The following is an 18,620-nucleotide window of genomic DNA, read 5'->3' as shown; positions in this document are numbered from 1 at the left end:
ATTAGAATTAGCAGTAGAAAACTGGTTCAGTAAAACATTATAAGGTAAAATCCAGTGTACAAGCTTCCATTGAATATCTCCAACATACTTTGGAGTAGGCAAGAGATAAAAAAAAACTTCGCCAATTGGGACAGTTGGGGGATATTGGGGGTAAAAAAATCCCACCATCGAAGCCTCGGGTGCTCAGAAAATGTTTTTGCATATAAAATTTTAACGTACGCGTTGTACAAAGTTTTCTTTGGAAAGGAAGGAAGGGATAATGCAGTATCACAGGGCTGTTCAGGCCAGGGGACAGATTAAGTGGCGGGCTGAAGACAAGGAGTTTGGGGAAGTCACCTGTTGTTTCCTTGGGGGAAGGTCCACGTTCCTCACAGGTACTACGATATGTTGTGGATATCCCTTGAAGGAACCGAGAGATGATCCTGACAGATTTTATTCCAGTTTTTTGTGCCACAACAGCAGCACTCAACCAGCAGCCCCAGACTCTGTCATGAGGTATTTTACTCACAACAGCTTGGCATCAACAAAACGTTGAACAAGTCCCTTATTATTTAAACTGTTTTCCAGGAAGGGGTTGTAGCATAGGGGTTCATTCAACAACATTTCCATGTTGTATGTTGCCATTTCATGGGAAAAGGACAGGGCTTGCCAGGCATTCATCACGCCTTGGTAAAAGGTGGGCAGCAAGGATAAATCGATTTGATGAGGGTTCATCAAGAAAAGTTCTCGGCAATAGCCCAGCTTGCATGTAAGCTGCAATATGCAGTTAGCCAGAGGCCTCCAGAGTAGGGCTTCATCTCCATATATAAGTTGACGAACGATATGAAGCCGGAAGACCATAATCCGGCTGCGGATGTCAATGAGACCTTGGCCACCTTCAGTAAGTGGTAAGTATGCCACGGCGGGTTGGAGCCAGTGTTTCCCACTCCAGAAAAAAATCGACAATGCTCTTTTGGAGTGTGCTAAGAAGGCTCCCGGGCGGTTGTAGGCAACGACACAGCAAGGCCTTGCAGCCTCAGGCTTCCCCCGTCGAAGGTTGTTCCTTCCTTCGCTGTTTTTGCTAGCTTTTTTGATTTCCCCTTCTCCACCAAGCTTCACCAAACATCTACTATTTGTCGAACGTTGTAACCCCCACACCCCCCCCCCAAAAACAAACAAAAAAACAAACAAAAAAACAAACAAAAAAACTTTTATTTCCCTTTCTCCTCGTGTGCTTTTGCCTCTGCCCACGTGCGCTGTCTCGCCCCGCCCCCATTTTCCCCTTGCCTTCCACCTTTTGCCCTGTTCAAGTGACTCGTGGTCGTCGCTCTAGGCTTCCTCTCCCCCATTGGTATTTTTGTGAATATAAGATTGTTCTTCACAGTTCTGTTTAAATAGGTTTCAACTATCCCCTTCAGTGTTTTATTCAGTGGTTTATTACAACACGCTGTTTTTCTTCTTATTTAAAAGGCTCCTTTCAATTTCCTCTTCAACTCATTCCATTTCAAAAAAAATTCAATCTCTTATGATTCCAAATCACTCCATGCTCTAAATTCTCATTCATTCCATCCCTCCTCCATCGTTCTTAAACGAATCGCTAACTTGAAAATCACAACAAACCCAACTTGTTATACATGTTCATCTTTCATTAATCATCCACTTTCTAAACTCCCCCCTTGCCCCTCCCCTTCAAATCTCCCCCCCAACCATCCCTCCAAAGCAAACTGCTCTCTCTCATGCACAGATTTATCCCATCTCGTCTTCAGTTGTCTTACCCTTCCTCCCGTCCATGGTACACTGAATCTTGTGGTGAGGCAGTTGCCCTGAAACAACTTGCCTTTGCGTCTTGGAAGGCAAATCCAACTGAAGGCAATCTCAGTTCCTTCCACCAAGCTCGAAACAAGTGTGTTTCTACCCTCAGGAGTGCCAGGAAGCACTATCTCTCCACACTCAAGATTGAACTCTCAAACCTGTCTCCTTCCTCCAAATCCTGGTGGCGTCTGGTCAAATCCGTTTCTGGTGTTTGTTCCCCCTCCATCCCCTCCCTTACCTCAAATGGCTACACAGTTGACACCGCACGTGACAAAGCCGAATGCCTCAACTCTGTGTTTGCCTCAAAATCTTGTGTCCCAAACCCATCTCTCTCTGTTCCCACCTTTCCCAGTCGAACCCAACTGCTCCTGGACTCTGTGTCCTTCTCTCCTGACAAGGTGGAGAAGTTTTTATCAAACCTCGACTCTGATTCTGCAACTGGACCAGATGGCATCAGCCCTCGGGTCCTAAAATCCTGCTCTGCTGCTCTATCTCACCCTCTCTCTGTTCTTTTCACCCTCTCTTTTGCTCAAGGTCATCTGCCAGCATCTTGGAAATCAGCAAACATTACCGCTTTACACAAAAAAGGTGCAAAAACAGATCCTTGCAACTACAGACCAATCAGCCTGCTCCCAATTATCAGCAAAGTCATGGAATCCATCATTGCTTCGGATATCAAATCCTTCCTCTTCTCCAATGGCTTGATCTCTGATCATCAATTTGGATTCAGACCAGGTCATTCTACTCTGGACATGTTGCTTCTGCTGTCTCAACAATGGATGGAGGTCCTCAATGCCAAACAGGAAATCAGAGCTGTCTCACTTGACATATCACGTGCCTTCGATACGGTCTGGCACCCAGCTCTGCTCACCAAACTCACCTCCTATGGTATTCAGGGAAATCTCCACTCATGGCTTGCGGATTTCCTCTCTGGTTGTAGGCAACGTGTGGCCCTGAATGGATTTCTCTCATCTTCCCTTCCTGTTCTGGCTGGAGTTCCCCAAGGTAGTGTTCTGGGCCCTGTGCTATTTCTGGTCTTCATCAATGATCTCTCCGACTCTCTGGAAAATCCTCTCTATCTCTTTGCTGATGACTCCACTATCTGCCGCTCCATTCCTCATCCCTCAGATCAGCAGTCTGCAGCCTCCTCACTCTCTGCAGACCTGGACAAAATCACAGACTGGTCAAACAAGTGGAACATGTCTTTCAATCCTGACAAATCTCACACTCTTACAATGTCTCTCCGAAAGGACCGACTGGCCAACCCTCCCATCTACTTTCTCAACAATCCTCTCCAAGAAGTTCTGTCGCTCAAGCTTTTGGGTCTCACTATCTGCCATGATCTTTCTTGGGAAAACCACATTTCCAAGCTGGCCTCCAAAGCCAGTCGCTGACTGGGCATCCTCCGTCGTGCAAAGTCCTTCCTTGGCACACCTGAGCTCCTCACCACATACAAGGCTTTCATCCGCAGCTCAATGGAATACTGTTCCCCCCTCTGGGCTGGTGCTCCTGCCTCACACCTTGCTCGGCTTCACGCTGTTGAGGCCAAAGCTTTCAGAATCATTGGAATCTCCTGCGATGTAGTCAACTCCGAGGGCCTTTCACTCACTCACCGCAGGCATGTTGGTGGTCTTTCTGTCTTCTACCGACTCCTCTCCGGCCTTGCTCCCCCAGCTCTCTCTGTGCTCTGTCCCCCAATATTCCTTCAGGTCGCACAAGATGTGCCTGCAACCCTCTTATGGTTAAACTGCCAAAGTCTAGGCTTTCTGCTCACCTTCACTCTTTCATTCCCCTTTTCTACTGCCTCTGGAACAAACTCCCCCACTCCCTTCAATCCCACTCCTCCCTCCAGGTCTTTAAAACAGCTGTTCACCACCATCTCTTATCTTCTCCCATCGAAAACCTTGATCTTTTCTACCCCCGGTAATTCACCCCAGAGTCCTTGCAGTGTTCATATGTTTTATTCCTCTCCCACCTCCCCCCAAGTCCTCCCGATGTCCCTGCTCTCAAATGTTGTGTTTGTGTCCTTCCCCCTCTCTCCCCATCTTGTCTGCCGCTCCCCTTGTTTTTTGTGTTTTGTGTGTCGGTTTGTCTTTTTGTGTGATTAATGTTAGCTCTTTCACGAGCCTCGATCTTGTATACAAAAAAAAAAAAAAAAAAATGCCTGAGCCACCGCAGTGACATCAGCACTATTTTTTACAAAAATACAAACGTCATCTGCATAAGCAGAGACTTTTAGCGGTGTGGTAAGAATTGATCCAGTGAAGCCAGAAATGTGCGTACGTAATTGGAGCAGAAGAGGTTCGATGGCAAGAGAGTATAAAAGTCCAGATAGCGGGAAACCTTGCCATACTCCCCGTTGCACAGCAATGGGGCTACACAATACTTGATTAATTTTAAGAACGCTGGATATATTACAATACAAAAGCCTAACATATGAGATAAAAATAGGCCCAAAACCGAAATTCTCCAAAACTCTAAAAAGGTACATGTGGTCAATACAATCAAAGGCTTTTCCTTGGTCAATGAAAAACAGACCAACATTCTTGTTAAAATTGTTACAAAACCGAATGGTATCACGGATAAGAAAGACATTATTAAAAATAGTATGTCCAGGAATACAAAAGGATTGATGTTCTCCTATTAGTACATTCATAAAAGGTTTCATTCGATTAGAAAAGGCTTTGGCTAAAATTTTATAATCCGTACATAAAACAGAAATAGGACGCCAATTCTCTATAAGTCGAGTGTCTGCTTTCTTAGGAATTAAAGTGGTGACTGCTCTCCGGCACCTCCACAGCAGTTGTCTGCCCTCTAAACATTCATTCAATACCTGCAATAGGTGAGGTCCAATGGCGTCCCAAAAACACTGGAAAAATTCGCTGGTCAGCCCATCCAGTCCAGGGGCTTTATCCGGTTCCAAGGCCTTCAAGGCAGCGGTGAGCTCAGGTAAACTAAGAGGATCCTCCAACTGCTGCTTCTGATCCCCCGCCAATGTTGGAAGGTTAGAAATAAGTTCAGATATTGCCTCCTGGTTAATGTCATGCCACATATACTGTTGCTTAAAATGTTTCCGGGCACATTCCCTGATTCTGCCATCTTCATAAAGGAGTTTCCCATCATGCAGCAAGCGTGTAATCATTGACGAAGAGGCCCCCCTTTTAAGGCTGAAGAAGAATTTGGTTGGAGCATCAAGGTTGTGTATGTACCTCATCATCAGGCGCAAGAAAGCATCTTGCGCTCACCTTTCAGATATGGAATTCAGCAAGGCCGTTTTTCCATGAATTTGCTGACTCATTTTCTGGTGGCTCACACTTGCAGTTCCCTGGAGCTGTTCCAGTAATTCCAGGATTTCATCTTCAAGTAAGGTTGTGGGTTTGTTTTCGTCTTGGACACCATACGCACGATATTGTTGGCAGAACAGTCTGATGTGCGTTTTGGCATTATCCCACCATTGTCTGAGGTTTGGGAAATTCCCTTGGGAGGCAACCAGGATATTCCAAATTTCCAGAAAAATGTCCTTAAAGGTACTATCATCAAGTAAATTATTGTTAAATTTCCAAAAAGCACTCTTGTGTTTCGAGCAGGGGGCAGAAATTTTGAGACATGTTGCGCTGTGGTCCAAGAATCCTGATGGGCAAATTTGGGATGACAGAACAAGGCGTTCAAGTGGAGGATTGACATAAAACTTGTCCAAGCGAGCAAGTACAATATTATTTTGAATGCATCGACACCATGTGTATTGCCTGATTGATGGGTGCTGTACCCGACATATATCTGTGAAATTCATTTGTTTTAAAAATTTGGTGAGGGGGGTTGTGGCAGCAGGATGGGGCTCTGCACTGTTCCTGTCTAGCTGGGGTTGGAGGGTGCAATTAAAATTTCCACCAATACAAACATGATTGTCTTGGTCTTTTAGGGCATTTTGGCTGTCGAGGGAAGTTAGGTGTGTCCCAAGGTTATTTTTAAAATCTCGCCTAGCTACAGGCATACTTGGGGCATAGATATTTAAAATGGTATACAATTTTCCACAGTAGTGGAATTCCAGGGATGCTAGAGATCCCTTTTGTATTTCGTTAAATTTAAGCAATGAAGGGGAAAAGGAAGGGCTAAGAATTATTGCTATACCGCCTTTACGGGAGTCACTGTTACTAAAAAAAGGAAAGGCCAGGGAAGAGCCTACACCACTCTGCGACACAGCAGTCGTTGGCATGGGTCTCTTGTAAAAGGGCAATGTCAACTTTCTTCTGTAATAAAAAATTTCTTACTTGAACTTTACGGACAGAGCTACATCCTCCGTTAATATTCAAGCTACAAATCGAAAAACTCATTACAAACACAAGGACGAGTCACAACCATTGAATTTTTTGATAGCAGTTCATTCTTAGCTTTTTGTATACACTTCTTTAACCGGTGACGTTGGGAGGAATTGAAATTAAAAACATGGGGCCGTTTTACGAGAAATCTAGCGGAATGTACAAAATCAGGCACCTCCGGAAAAAAGGTTCCTATTAGTCTAGTAGGAAGACTAGGTCCCCCTGCACCCCCCGGAGATATACTTCTAATCAGTGTTTCTAGATTGGAAAAAATGTGTAGAAAATGACTAGCTATGGCCCCAAGCTGAAAAAATGTCCCACATACCATTTCTATGCAAATTACTGCTGCCATTATCAAAAAAACGATTTTTGACATATCTCAGCCAATATTGCAGATAATTGAAAAATGAAGGTGTCTAGACCCATGTTTTGAAGGGCATAGATCATGATAGAACTATTCATAACATGATTACATGTGTCTATGGTATACTAGTATGCTAATTAGTGCTTTATTTACAAAATAATCACAGTTTTACGAAATAATAGACTCATATTAAGGTCCGTCTACACAGACGTTAACACAAAGTTTTATTTTTCTAAATATTACAACTGTCAAAATAGTCCTAGCACTCAATGTGACCACTCTTCTCTTGCTTGTTTTAGATAAACATCATTAGCATTAGTGATTCTACACTGAGTCAGTCATCATCATTTTCATCGAAATCGTCTGAGTCAAACTCTTCTTCTCCTTCCTCTTCCTCCTCCTCTTCGTGCTCTCCTGTGTTCAGAAGATCCACCAGTGAGGTTGGTAGGATGGGACCACTGGACCACATTGGTTTCAACAGTCCTTCATCAGTCCTTATCCATCCTTGCTCCTCATAAGGTTTTGGCTTTTCGATGATAGGTTGATCGGCTCTTTTGTACAATGCTACGCGGTGGTTCACACGCTGGATGTGCGGCTTCAGGGCAGACTGGCATGGAGGAAGGCGAGCCAGATCAACCTTGGACTTGGATGTGAGGGTCTTGTCCTCTCCCACCATTTTTCGTAGCAGCTTGGCACGGACAATGTCCACTGATGACTCGCGACTCTGGCCGTACATCACACAGGTGAATTTTTCTAACTGCCTCTCCACCTCAGGGTTGGCATCCCAGTTGTCACCCAGTTCACCGAATGCCCTGTGAAACCTGGGATTCTTCTCCAGCTTTTTCAAGGGCCCGACTTTTCCCTTCCCTTTGAAGGCACTGGTGCAGTCTTCTCCGCTGAACACATAGTACCCCAGGAGAGTGGCACAGTAGTCCTCTCCCAGGGATTCTGCCAGCTCAGAGACGTTGACAAGTTGGCGATGCTTCCCTGACCCTGTATCCAGGTACACCGTCAGCTTGATGTTGTGGGCATGGTGGAGCAGGATCAGGAGGATGTCTGTGTCCGGTGTTCTGACTACAGCGTTCTTGTATCCGATGGTAGCAGCATGATGGAGGTACAGAACCACCCTGGTATCAGTCTCTTCCTGGTTGCTGTAGATCGTGGGGAGTTCACGTACCTCGACCTGAAACACAAAAAGGCACCGCATTTCAATCACCAGTCACTGCCAGTTTCAGATCTAGACAAACATCACAGGTAATCACCTTTTTTTCAGGAAAAATTACAAATTGAATCGCCATTCACGAAGGGCTTTCAATTTTACCTTGCCATTCGTTGAGGCAAGTTGGTGGGCCTTCCCCTCCACGATCAGCACAGCCATCTCTGTTCTCTCCAGCCTGGTAGCTGCCTCTTGTCCACTCCACACTTTCAGAAGAAGCTGGCACATCTGCTTTTTGTTGTCGTCATTTGCAAGGAACATTTTGAAGTCATATGGCTTCCTGGTTGCTGGTCCAGCCAGAATGATCTTCTCTGAGCTGCCCCGCCTCAGCCTTTCCTGCGCTTTGATTGACTCAGGATGGTAACTGTCAGTGGAGAACAGAAAGTGCTGCTTGGCCACCATCTGATCAAGCACCTGCAAGCATATCTCACCACATGTTGGGGGAAGGTTGGCAAGGGTATGCAGCAGCGCCATTCCATCCTGGATGAACAGGGCATCCTTGGGGTATTGCAGATCTTGTGGTGTGGTGTCCTCTAAAAGGTAGTGCAGAATGGAGGCTTTGTTGGTTTTGCAGAAGAACCCATCTGGTGTCCCAAGGCTAGGAGGCACTGGCATCAGGCAGTACTTCATGAGTTCTCCCAGGTCTAATGGCTCATCTTGACTCTGAGACTTGACAAGGAGCAGGAATGCAAGGTTGCTTTGCTCCTGATACTGGATGACCTGGAATGATAAATGGTGATTGGTTGACGAAAGGCGAAATCGTAGCTCTCAGAGTGTCCAAGCCTGTGTAGTATTGTGGTGAGCTGTTTGCTTCGGAACAGGTGCCTTACAGTCACACAGAGGAGAATGTGCTTTGGTAACTTCCATTTTCCATCTGACACTGCACGGCACAGATCTTGTCCAATGGAGAAGACCAGACGCTTCACCTTTTCTGTCTCGATGCCCTCCTTGCCAGTCATTAGCACGCTGAGAAAGCGGACAAGGTCTGGAGGTAGGATGTCTTCAGGATTGAGCTCCATGTCTTCAGCTGTTGGTGGCCATGGTTGGTCTTTACACTCTCTGAAAGCCTGTAGAATACCCTGGCGAAGTTGGAGGGCAACATTTTGGTTCTTGTTTGTGCTTCCGAGTGTGAATGCTCGTGCGAGAGCATTGGAAACTGTTATGTTTGAGCTGTGCACAAGCCAGAAAGAAATGACATCACATTTGTCATGATCAACCTTCGTGAAGTGGATATGCTCCTTGATTGGGTCATTCTGTAGGCGTTTCAGTAGTTTCTCTGACCGATAATTTGAGTTCTCATATCCATTCAGTTTCAGTTCCTCGACATAGAGCAAGCGCAAGGAAGAAAGCTGTAGAACTTTATTCTGCTGGATGACCTGGGTTTGAATGTGTTCCAGTACTGAGTTGAATGCCTTTTCATGGGCGGCTGACATGCAAGCCTGCTCCTTTGGTGCTTCGGCTCTGTGAATCGCACGCTCATAGTTGTAGAATGCTGTGCGGAAAGCTTTAAAACATGACGGATGGTGTTTGGCCTCACATGCAAAGAGGTCTTTGTTTTTCACCTTTCGATGGAGTCGATAGAGACCCATTTTCTCAGCCCGTGTTTCGATTTGCTCCCATGCATTTTCTTTGTTTTTAAAGGATGGGAAGGTTGTAGGCCTCTCAGTATTGCGATGAGCATCTTTGGTCTCAACTTTCTCACAAAATATACACTCTGGCGGGAAGATGGGTTCAGCAGAACCTCCTGGTTTACGAGGAGAGTGATGCCATGATGAGGTTGATGGCCCTGGTTCTGTATCATCTCCCAGACGATGAAAGTGGCGGACAAAGTGCTTATAACACTTGCTGTGATATCCTACTCTTTCTAGGTCATCAGGAAGAGTTGCCGGGATCTGATCACATACTGATTGCATACGACATGGGGAGTCATGCGGTTGGTTGAGACGTCTATCCCGGATCTTTTGAAGCAGTTGCAGTTTTTCTGAAGCAGATCCTTTAATTTTACGGAGGGGCGTGAAATCCCCATGATCAGACATGGATGGTACATGAAGGATGCATGTAGGAGGAGAGCTTTGGGCTGCAGGTTCTACACTCCGTTTTCTTTTGGGCATGCTTGTGGTCGATGTCTACCATCACTGTTAAATGACAAATAAGAAATCACGAATGATGTTAAAAGTGCCTGTGAAAGGAGGCTCTGAGTTTTCAGTGAGGTAACAGAGGTTCTGAGTCATGTTCTACACTAGGGTACTTTTTAGCTGACTAAACCATGTTTAGTGGCATCAAAAGTGCTAATAGCTAAAACATCTAAATTCTTCCACACTAACGTTAGCTATCTAGGCCAATGAAACATTGTGCTAAGTTACTGTAGCTAGCTCAGCTGTCGTGCCTCTTTCTGGTTCAATTCATATACAGAAGTCAACAGATATGTCTCATGTTTGGCATTAACAAAAGTTTAAGTTACACCGACATTAGGAACATACTGTACATAGATGAGGCTAGCTTTAACGTTAGCTAACATGGTGCTAGCTGGCTCAGCTGTTATTCTGCCTGTTTATGATTTCATGCAGAAACTGAAGTCAAGAGTGTGAGTAACATTATAGTTAGCATCTTACCTGGCTAGATTGGAGGATGAATACCAAGAACAACACACAGATGGAATGGAAGACTGAACTTTCAACTGAGGTATTCAATAACATCAACGTTACCAATTGATACGAGCGCGCGACATTACCAATTGATACGAGCGCGCGAGCGCGCATGTTACATGGATGGAAATGTAAAATGGCAGCTATAGCAGCACTAATTTGGATCTCTAGTCTGTCATTTCTGCACTGTGATTGGATAACATAAAAAAATATGTTTGGGAGTTAACAGCAGGAGTTGGTAGATTTTACGTGGGCTGGGTGAGAAACCTTTAAATAAGCAAGTGAAAATCTCTCGCAATACAAAGTCAATGGTGGGAAGAAAAGTTGAGTGGTACCAATGTTACTGCCAATGTCCCGCCCCTATGCAAGACTCAGGAGCATCTTGTTGACATTTAACCTTGAAAATACCTGGGTTTAGACCCCTTATGTACCATGTTAAGTTATCTGCAGTATTAACGTATCCTTATCATTTGTAAAACTGATTATTTTGTAATTACAGCATTAATATGCATACTAGTATACCATAGACACATGTAATCATGTTATGAATAGTTCTATCATGATCTATGCCCTTCAAAACATGGGTCTAGACACCTTCATTTTTCAATTATCTGCAATATTGGCTGAGATATGTCAAAAATCGTTTTTTTGATAATGGCAGCAGTAATTTGCATAAAAATGGTATGTGGGACATTTTTTCAGCTTGGGGCCATAGCTAGTCATTTTCTACACATTTTTTCCAATCTAGAAACACTGATTAGAAGTATATCTCCGGGGGGTGCAGGGGGACCTAGTCTTCCTACTAGACTATATAACAACATTCCTTTTTCGGAATGTGCCCTTAAGAAACATTTTTATCTCAGAGGGAGGGATTGGAGGGGTTCCTTCTTCCTTAAGGCCGCCACATTCACTCACAGAGTCATCTTCTTAACATTTTTAACTTAAGTTAACATTTTTCAGAATCATTGGAATCTCCCACGATGACGCTATCTCCGAGGGCCCTTCACTTACTCACCGCAGGCAGGTTGGTGGTCTTTCCGTCTTCTACCGACTCCTCTCCGGCCTTGCTCCCCCAGCTCTCTCTGGGCTCTGTCCCCCAAATATTCCTACAGGTCGCACAAGATCTGCCTGCAACCCTCTCATGGTCAAACTGCCAAAATCAAGACTCTCTGCTCACCTTCACTCCTTCATTCCTCTTTTCTCCCGCCTCTGGAACAAACTCCCTCACTCTCTTCAATCCCACTCCTCCCTCCAGGTCTTTAAAACAGCTGTTCACCACCATGTCTTATCTTCCCCCATCCAAAACCTTGATCTTTTCTACCCCTGCTAATTTCACCCCAAATACACTTTTTTGAAATACCAACTTCTTTCCTGGAAGTCCTTGGTGTCCTTGCGTTTTATACCTATCCTGCCTCCCCCCTGGCCCTCTCCCTCCCACACATCTCCCGATGTCCCTGCTCTCAAATGTTGTGTTTGTGTGCTTCCCCTTCTCTCCCCATCTTGTCTACCGCTCCCCTTTTTATATACTTTGTTTGCTTGTTTGTTTTATTTGTTTGTTTGATAAATGTTAGCTCTTTCACGAGCCTCAATTCTGCATACAAAAACAAACAAAAAAAATCTATATCAGATGGCTCAGATGATCTGTCATACTGGTTTTCATCATTTACTTCCTCACCGTCATCACATCCTTCCACATTATCGGATGGGGCATAGTCCATAGAGGGAGGGGTTGGGAGGCAGAGAAATGAGCCATCTTCAGGGGAGGGGGGGGGGGGGAGGTACTAATTTTTGCGGTTCAACCATATCAATCCACATCTATGTCCTCCAATACCGAGAAACGATTTTCTGTGAGGAGGGCCAAATCTGGGGCAGGGGGGAGGGGCTGTCGGTTTTCAGTTGTGGGTTTTTTAAAGAGATGACCGTTTTCATCTGTTGTTTGCAGATGTCTTTTTCCTTTTGGGCAGACTAATTGAAACTCGTCCTGGTTAGTGGGAAGAGATTGCAGGGGATTGGGGGGAGGACGTAATCATCCGGGGAGGATTTCCATCGGCTACCTCGGGGGAGAGATAGGATCAGTTGTAGCAGGAAATAAGCTGTGATTTAACAATGTCGCCTGGGGGGTGAGGTCTATTATTGACAAGAGATGGCTGCAATTAGTTCCTGCAGTAGAGGGGGGGGCTGTTTCAAGGGGAGGGGAGGGGGGTATGGCGGGGATGCTTGGATCGGTGGTAGGAAGACTTGGATCAGTGATAGGAACGTTTGGGTCGATGGTAGAAAGACTTGGATCAGTGATAGGAACGTTTGGGTCGGTGGTGGGAAGGCTTGGGTCGGTGGTGGAAAGGCTTGGGTCGGTGGTGGGAAGGCTTGGGTCGGTGGTGGGAAGGCTTGGGTCAGTGGTGGGAAAGCTTGGGTCGGTGGTGGGAAGGCTTGGATCAGTGATAGGAACGTTTGGGTCGGTGGTGGGAAGGCTTGGGTCGGTGGTGGGAAAGTTTGGGTCGGTGGTGGGAAGGCGTGGATCAGTGATAGGAACGTTTGGGTCGGTGGTGGGAAGGCTTGGGTCGGTGGTAGAAAGACTTGGATCAGTGATAGGAACGTTTGGGTCGGTGGTGGGAAGGCTTGGGTCGGTGGTGGAAAGGCTTGGGTCAGTGGTGGGAAGGCTTGGGTCGGTGGTGGGAAGGCTTGGGTCGGTGGTGGGAAGGCTTGGGTCGGTGGTGGGAAGGCTTGGTTCGGTGGTGGGAAGGCTTGGGTCAGTGGTGGGAAGGCTTGGGTCGGTGGTGGGAAGGCTTGGGTCGGTGGTGGGAAGGCTTGGTTCGGTGGTGGGAAGGCTTGGGTCAGTGGTGGGAAGGCTTGGGTCGGTGGTGGGAAGGCTTGGGTCGGTGGTGGGAAGGCTTGGTTCGGTGGTGGGAAGGCTTGGGTCGGTGGTGGGAAGGCTTGGGTCGGTGGTGGGAAGGCTTGGGTCGGTGGTGGAAAGGCTTGGGTCGGTGGTGGGAAGGCTTGGTTCGGTGGTGGGAAGGCTTGGGTCGGTGGTGGAAGGGTTTGGGTCGGTGGTGGGAGGGTTTGGGTCGGTGGTGGGAAGGCTTGGGTCGGTGGTGGAAAGGCTTGGGTCGGTGGTGGGAAGGCTTGGGTCGGGGGTGGGAAGGCTTGGGTCGGTGGTGGGAAGGTTTGGGTCGGTGGTGGGAAGGCTTGGGTCGGTGGTGGGAAGGTTTGGGTCGGTGGTGGGAAGGCTTGGGTCGGTGGTGGGAAGGCTTGGTTCGGTGGTGGGAAGGCTTTGGTCGGTGGTGGGAAGGCTTGGTTCGGTGGTGGGAAGGCTTGGTTCGGTGGTGGGAAGGCTTGGGTCGGTGGTGGAAGGGTTTGGGTCGGTGGTGGGAGGGTTTGGGTCGGTGGTGGGAAGGCTTGGGTCGGTGGTGGGAAGGCTTGGTTCGGTGGTGGGAAGGCTTGGGTCGGTGGTGGAAGGGTTTGGGTCGGTGGTGGGAGGGTTTGGGTCGGTGGTGGGAAGGCTTGGTTCGGTGGTGGGAAGGCTTGGTTCGGTGGTGGGAAGGCTTGGGTCGGTGGTGGAAGGGTTTGGGTCGGTGGTGGGAGGGTTTGGGTCGGTGGTGGGAAGGCTTGGGTCGGTGGTGGGAAGGCTTGGTTCGGTGGTGGGAAGGCTTGGGTCGGTGGTGGAAGGGTTTGGGTCGGTGGTGGGAGGGTTTGGGTCGGTGATGGGAAGGCTTGGTTCGGTGGTGGGAAGGCTTGGGTCGGTGGTGGAAGGGTTTGGGTCGGTGGTGGGAGGGTTTGGATCGGTGGTGGGAAGGTGGAGGTCTTGCTTATTCCCGGTTCGGAGGGGAGGTTGTACTTGTGGAGAGTTCTCTTTTCGGGGACAGTCATGCTTAACATGCCCAAATTGTCCGCAACCAAAACATTTTAAAACGTTGGTGGACACGTAAACTGTATATTCATTCTGTTGATGCTTTAATTTTACTATAAGGTTTAAATCCTTCTGGGAATCTTTTAAAATCATAAGCACTTGCCGCCGGAATGAGACCACGTGTCTTAAATCGTTGTTCAGTGACCCAAAGGGGATCATAGAGATACGAGACACGATGGTACCATATCGGGATAACTCTTGAAATTAATACATCGTCGGATACAAATGGGGGGCAATTGGATATCACGACTTTTATTGCTGGGCTATCAAGTGGGGAAACCATAACAAACAAGCGTTACGCCTAGGTCCCCCGTCGGGGAAGTGATGTGAGTTGACAAAGTGGAGGACGCAGAAAACATGCTGTGATATGATATTTCGCTCACAAGGTTCAGGCATACACGGCGGCGGCCATCTTGGATTTTGACGTGGCGACCCAATTTTCAAAACGTTCTTCCTTATGCCGAGATACACCCACACACCAGATTAGAAGTTGGTACTTCGCTTATTTTTCAAGATATTTCGCTCACAAGGTTCAGACATATATATGGCGGCGGCCATCTTGGATTTTGACGTGGCAACCCAATTTTCAACAGCGTTCTTCCTTATGCCGAGATACACCCACACACCAGATTAAAAGTTGGTACTTCGCTTATTTTTCAAGATATTCAGCTCACAAGGTTCAGACATACATGGCGGCGACCATCTTGGATTTTGACTTGGCGACCCAATTTTAAACAGAGTTCTTCCTTATGCCGAGATACACCCACACACCAGATTAGAAGTTGGTACTTCGCTTATTTTTCAAGATATTTCGCTCACAAGGTTCAGACATATATATGGCGGCGGCCATCTTGGATTTTGACGTGGCAACCCAATTTTCAACAGCGTTCTTCCTTATGCCGAGATACACCCACACACCAGATTAAAAGTTGGTACTTCGCTTATTTTTCAAGATATTCAGCTCACAAGGTTCAGACATACATGGCATCAGACATACATGGCGGCGGCCATCTTGGATTTTGACGTGGGTTGCACCCACACACCAAATTCGAATGCGGTCCTTCGCTTATGCACGCATGCACGCACGCACGCCCGCACGCATGCACGCACGCACGCCCGCACCCACGCACAGACGGACACACAGACGGAGGGGAAAACCATAGTCCCCCTTTCGCTCTGCTGTGCGACGGGGGACAAAAAACCTGGATCGATTGTCAAACCCTGTTCAACAATTTGTGGGACACAATCTGCGTCGGACAGAAAAATAACGATCCGCCTCTTCATCCGCGAAGCGGCAACAACCTTGTCGATCCCGACAACACGACCGGTCGCGAGGACAACCTTCCTCGACACTAACCTCACGTTCCGGAGGTACACAAAATAACCCGTGCTTACGGGTCAGGCTCTGAAAAGCCGTAAATCGAGATAGTGCAGCTGCCATGCTGGAACAGCTGCACTTACAACCCCTCCCCGACTCGGGGAGAGTGAATATATAATATAATCTTCCCTAGCCGAACTCGGGGATTGGAAGTAAACAGACCGCTCCGATTTCCCTAACTTCGGGAAAGGGGGGGGGGGGGGGGGACAAAACAAGCTGAAGAAAAGATAAACGAAAGGAAAAAAAGGAAATAGAGGTTTAAGATGAAAGAGCAAACACCGATAGAGCGACGCCCAAAAACGACGAACCCTTACCAGCAATCACCCTGTGCTCTCCGGCTCTCTCTCCCGTCTCAACATATACACAAAGAATTAAGTTAAGCACCCCCCCGTTTTTTTACAACCTCGCACATTACAAGTTTGTTGTCGTCAAAACAGTGTAATATACCCATGATATTGCTATATTTTCTGGAGAAGTGATATTATGGTCACATAAAAACATAACAATCATGCCGTTTTCAATATTTTATTCTGAATAATTTAAGGTGAAATTTTTTGGGAATTTTAGGCATATTTTCACCTCAATTTAAGTATGGAGCTATAGGTCCATCACGGACAGTGTGGATGACGTTTATGTTTTCTAACGTACAGTCATTGTTCTGAGAAGACCTCTAGCGATCTTTGCGTCAATAACGTGTGTAGGACCCACGTGATCGGATCACTGACTCAACCCTACGTCTCATAGACCCTGTAAGCCGTCGTATGCGTTGCTGTGGCAGGTTGTTCCATTCCCGATGTAATGCACGTTCCAATTCATCCAGATTGGCTATTGGAGGGACCATCTTCGCAATTTGTCGTCCCAACATGTCCCAAACGTGCTCGAGGGGGTTCAGGTCAGGACTGTACGCAGGCCAGGGGATGGTTGTCACAGCACCTTGCTCCATCCGATCACGTGGGTCCTACACACGTTATTGACGCAAAGATCGCTAGAGGTCTTCTCAGAACAATGACTGTACGTTAGAAAACATAAACGTCATCCACACTGTCCGTGATGGACCTATAGCTCCATACTTAAATTGAGGTGAAAATATGCCTAAAATTCCCAAAAAATTTCACCTTAAATTATTCAGAATAAAATATTGAAAACGGCATGATTGTTATGTTTTTATGTGACCATAATATCACTTCTCCAGAAAATATAGCAATATCATGGGTATATTACACTGTTTTGACGACAACAACCTTGTAATGTGCGAGGTTGTAAAAAAACGGGGGGGTGCTTAACTTAATTCTTTGTGTATATATGGGAATCACGGGGGAAAAAAACCACTAACAGACACAGGAACACAGAGGGGTGGGGAAGGGAGCACCAACACAGAGCACTCACAGGCCTCCACAAGCAGACGCCATGACAGTACAACCAGCATGACAGACAGACAGACAGACAGACATAGAGATAGAGAGAGAGAGAGAGAGAGATTATCAGGGAGAGAGATTATCAGGGAGAGGGAGACGACAAATGGGAACATGATAATTACTTTTACTGGAAAAAATGCATTAACTTCTGGATGCCTGCATATTTGTATAAAATGTAAAAAGAAACAAGCAAATGATAATGTTGAAACAATGGCCCAGTTCCACACCAGAACAAAGTTTATAAAAAATATCGGAGTGGTGCTGACAATAGGATCTGTTCATCCCAAGTTCACCCATTCATCCATAGTCAAAGCTCCTATAAAGAGCTCAAATTTGCCGGCTTTAGTTGGTGGATGCTAAAGATCCCAAGGTGTTGTTCTCAAAGAGTTGGCGAGCTATCACCGGCACCATGAACAAATTCCAAATTCCGGCTCTAACCAAGCAGAAGGAAATGTATCAGTGGGACAGCCATACCCTCAGCCAATGATGCTACCCCACAACCTTGTACTGCATACAAACGAAGAAGAACATCTCATTTAAAGCCTTTATTAGCATCACCGAGGAAGAGTCGAGCGCAAAAACCAAAAGCCCCACCCCTTATATGAAAAAGCAAAGAAATATGGGAAAATGTAGGATGGGGTGCCAGAGATGATTGGTCCACAGTAAAATAAAGAGTGGGTGAGGGGCTTCAGGGAACTTTGCAAACAAGGAGTGTTCCAGATGGCACAAACAATGCAAACTCGTGCCCTCGGAAGGGCCTCCTGGAATCCTGTGCTCGGTGTGGCTCCAGTCATGAACTGGCAGAGAAGGGCCTCCTGGATAACCGTGCTCGGTGTGGTTCCAGTCGTGAACTGGCACATATGGGCCTCCCGGAATCCCATGCTTGGTGTGGCTCCAGTCGTAAACTGGCACATATGGGCCTCCCGGAATCCCGTGCTTGGTGTGGCTCCAGTCGTGAACTGGCACATATGGGCCTCCCGGAATCCCGTGCTTGGTGTGGCTCCAGTCGTGAACTGGCACATATGGGCCTCCCGGAATCCCGTGCTTGGTGTGGCTCCAGTCGTGAACTGGCACATATGGGCCTCCCGGAATCCCGTGCTTGGTGTGGCTCCAGTCGTGAACTGGCACATATGGGCCTCCCGGAATCCCGTGCTTGGTGTAGCTCCAGTCGTGAACTGGCACATATGGGCCTCCCGGAATCCCGTGCTTTGTGGCTCCAGTCGTGAACTGGCACATATGGGCCTCCCGGAATCCCGTGCTTGGTGTGGCTGTAGTCGTGAACTGGCACATATGGGCCTCCCGGAATCCCGTGCTTGGTGTAGCTCCAGTCGTGAACTGGCACATATGGGCCTCCCGGAATCCCGTGCTTGGTGTGGCTGCAGTCGTGAACTGGCACATATGGGCCTCCCGGAATCCCGTGCTTGGTGTAGCTCCAGTCGTGAACTGGCACATATGGGCCTCCCGGAATCCCGTGCTTGGTGTGGCTCCAGTCGTGAACTGGCACATATGGGCCTCCCGGAATCCCGTGCTTGGTGTAGCTCCAGTCGTGAACTGGCACATATGGGCCTCCCGGAATCCCGTGCTTTGTGGC

At 47.2% G+C, this 18,620-nt stretch overlaps 2 protein-coding genes across 2 annotated transcripts in view; both read right to left on the bottom strand.

Moving 5' to 3' along the window:
• LOC137423297 (band 7 protein AGAP004871) overlaps positions 1–18,620 on the bottom strand; it is a 90,481-nt gene that overhangs the window by 51,870 nt on the left and 19,991 nt on the right. The gene's annotated exons all lie outside the window — the stretch shown is intronic.
• LOC144891089 (uncharacterized) lies at positions 6,679–17,823 on the bottom strand. Its single transcript, XM_078773474.1, has 3 exons — positions 17,770–17,823; positions 7,793–8,407; positions 6,679–7,654 (listed from the first exon to the last, which is right to left on the bottom strand). The coding sequence occupies exons 1-3, from the start codon at positions 17,821–17,823 to the stop codon at positions 6,806–6,808; spliced, it is 1,518 nt and encodes a 505-aa protein (XP_078629600.1). The 3' UTR covers positions 6,679–6,805.

Source organism: Myxine glutinosa, chromosome 3 (assembly GCF_964187855.1).
Source record: "Myxine glutinosa chromosome 3, kmMyxGlut1.1, whole genome shotgun sequence".
In the NCBI taxonomy this organism is placed as follows: domain Eukaryota; kingdom Metazoa; phylum Chordata; class Myxini; order Myxiniformes; family Myxinidae; genus Myxine; species Myxine glutinosa.
The sequence above is the reverse complement of the archived record's forward strand: the minus strand, read 5'-3'. Positions and strand labels throughout refer to the sequence as shown.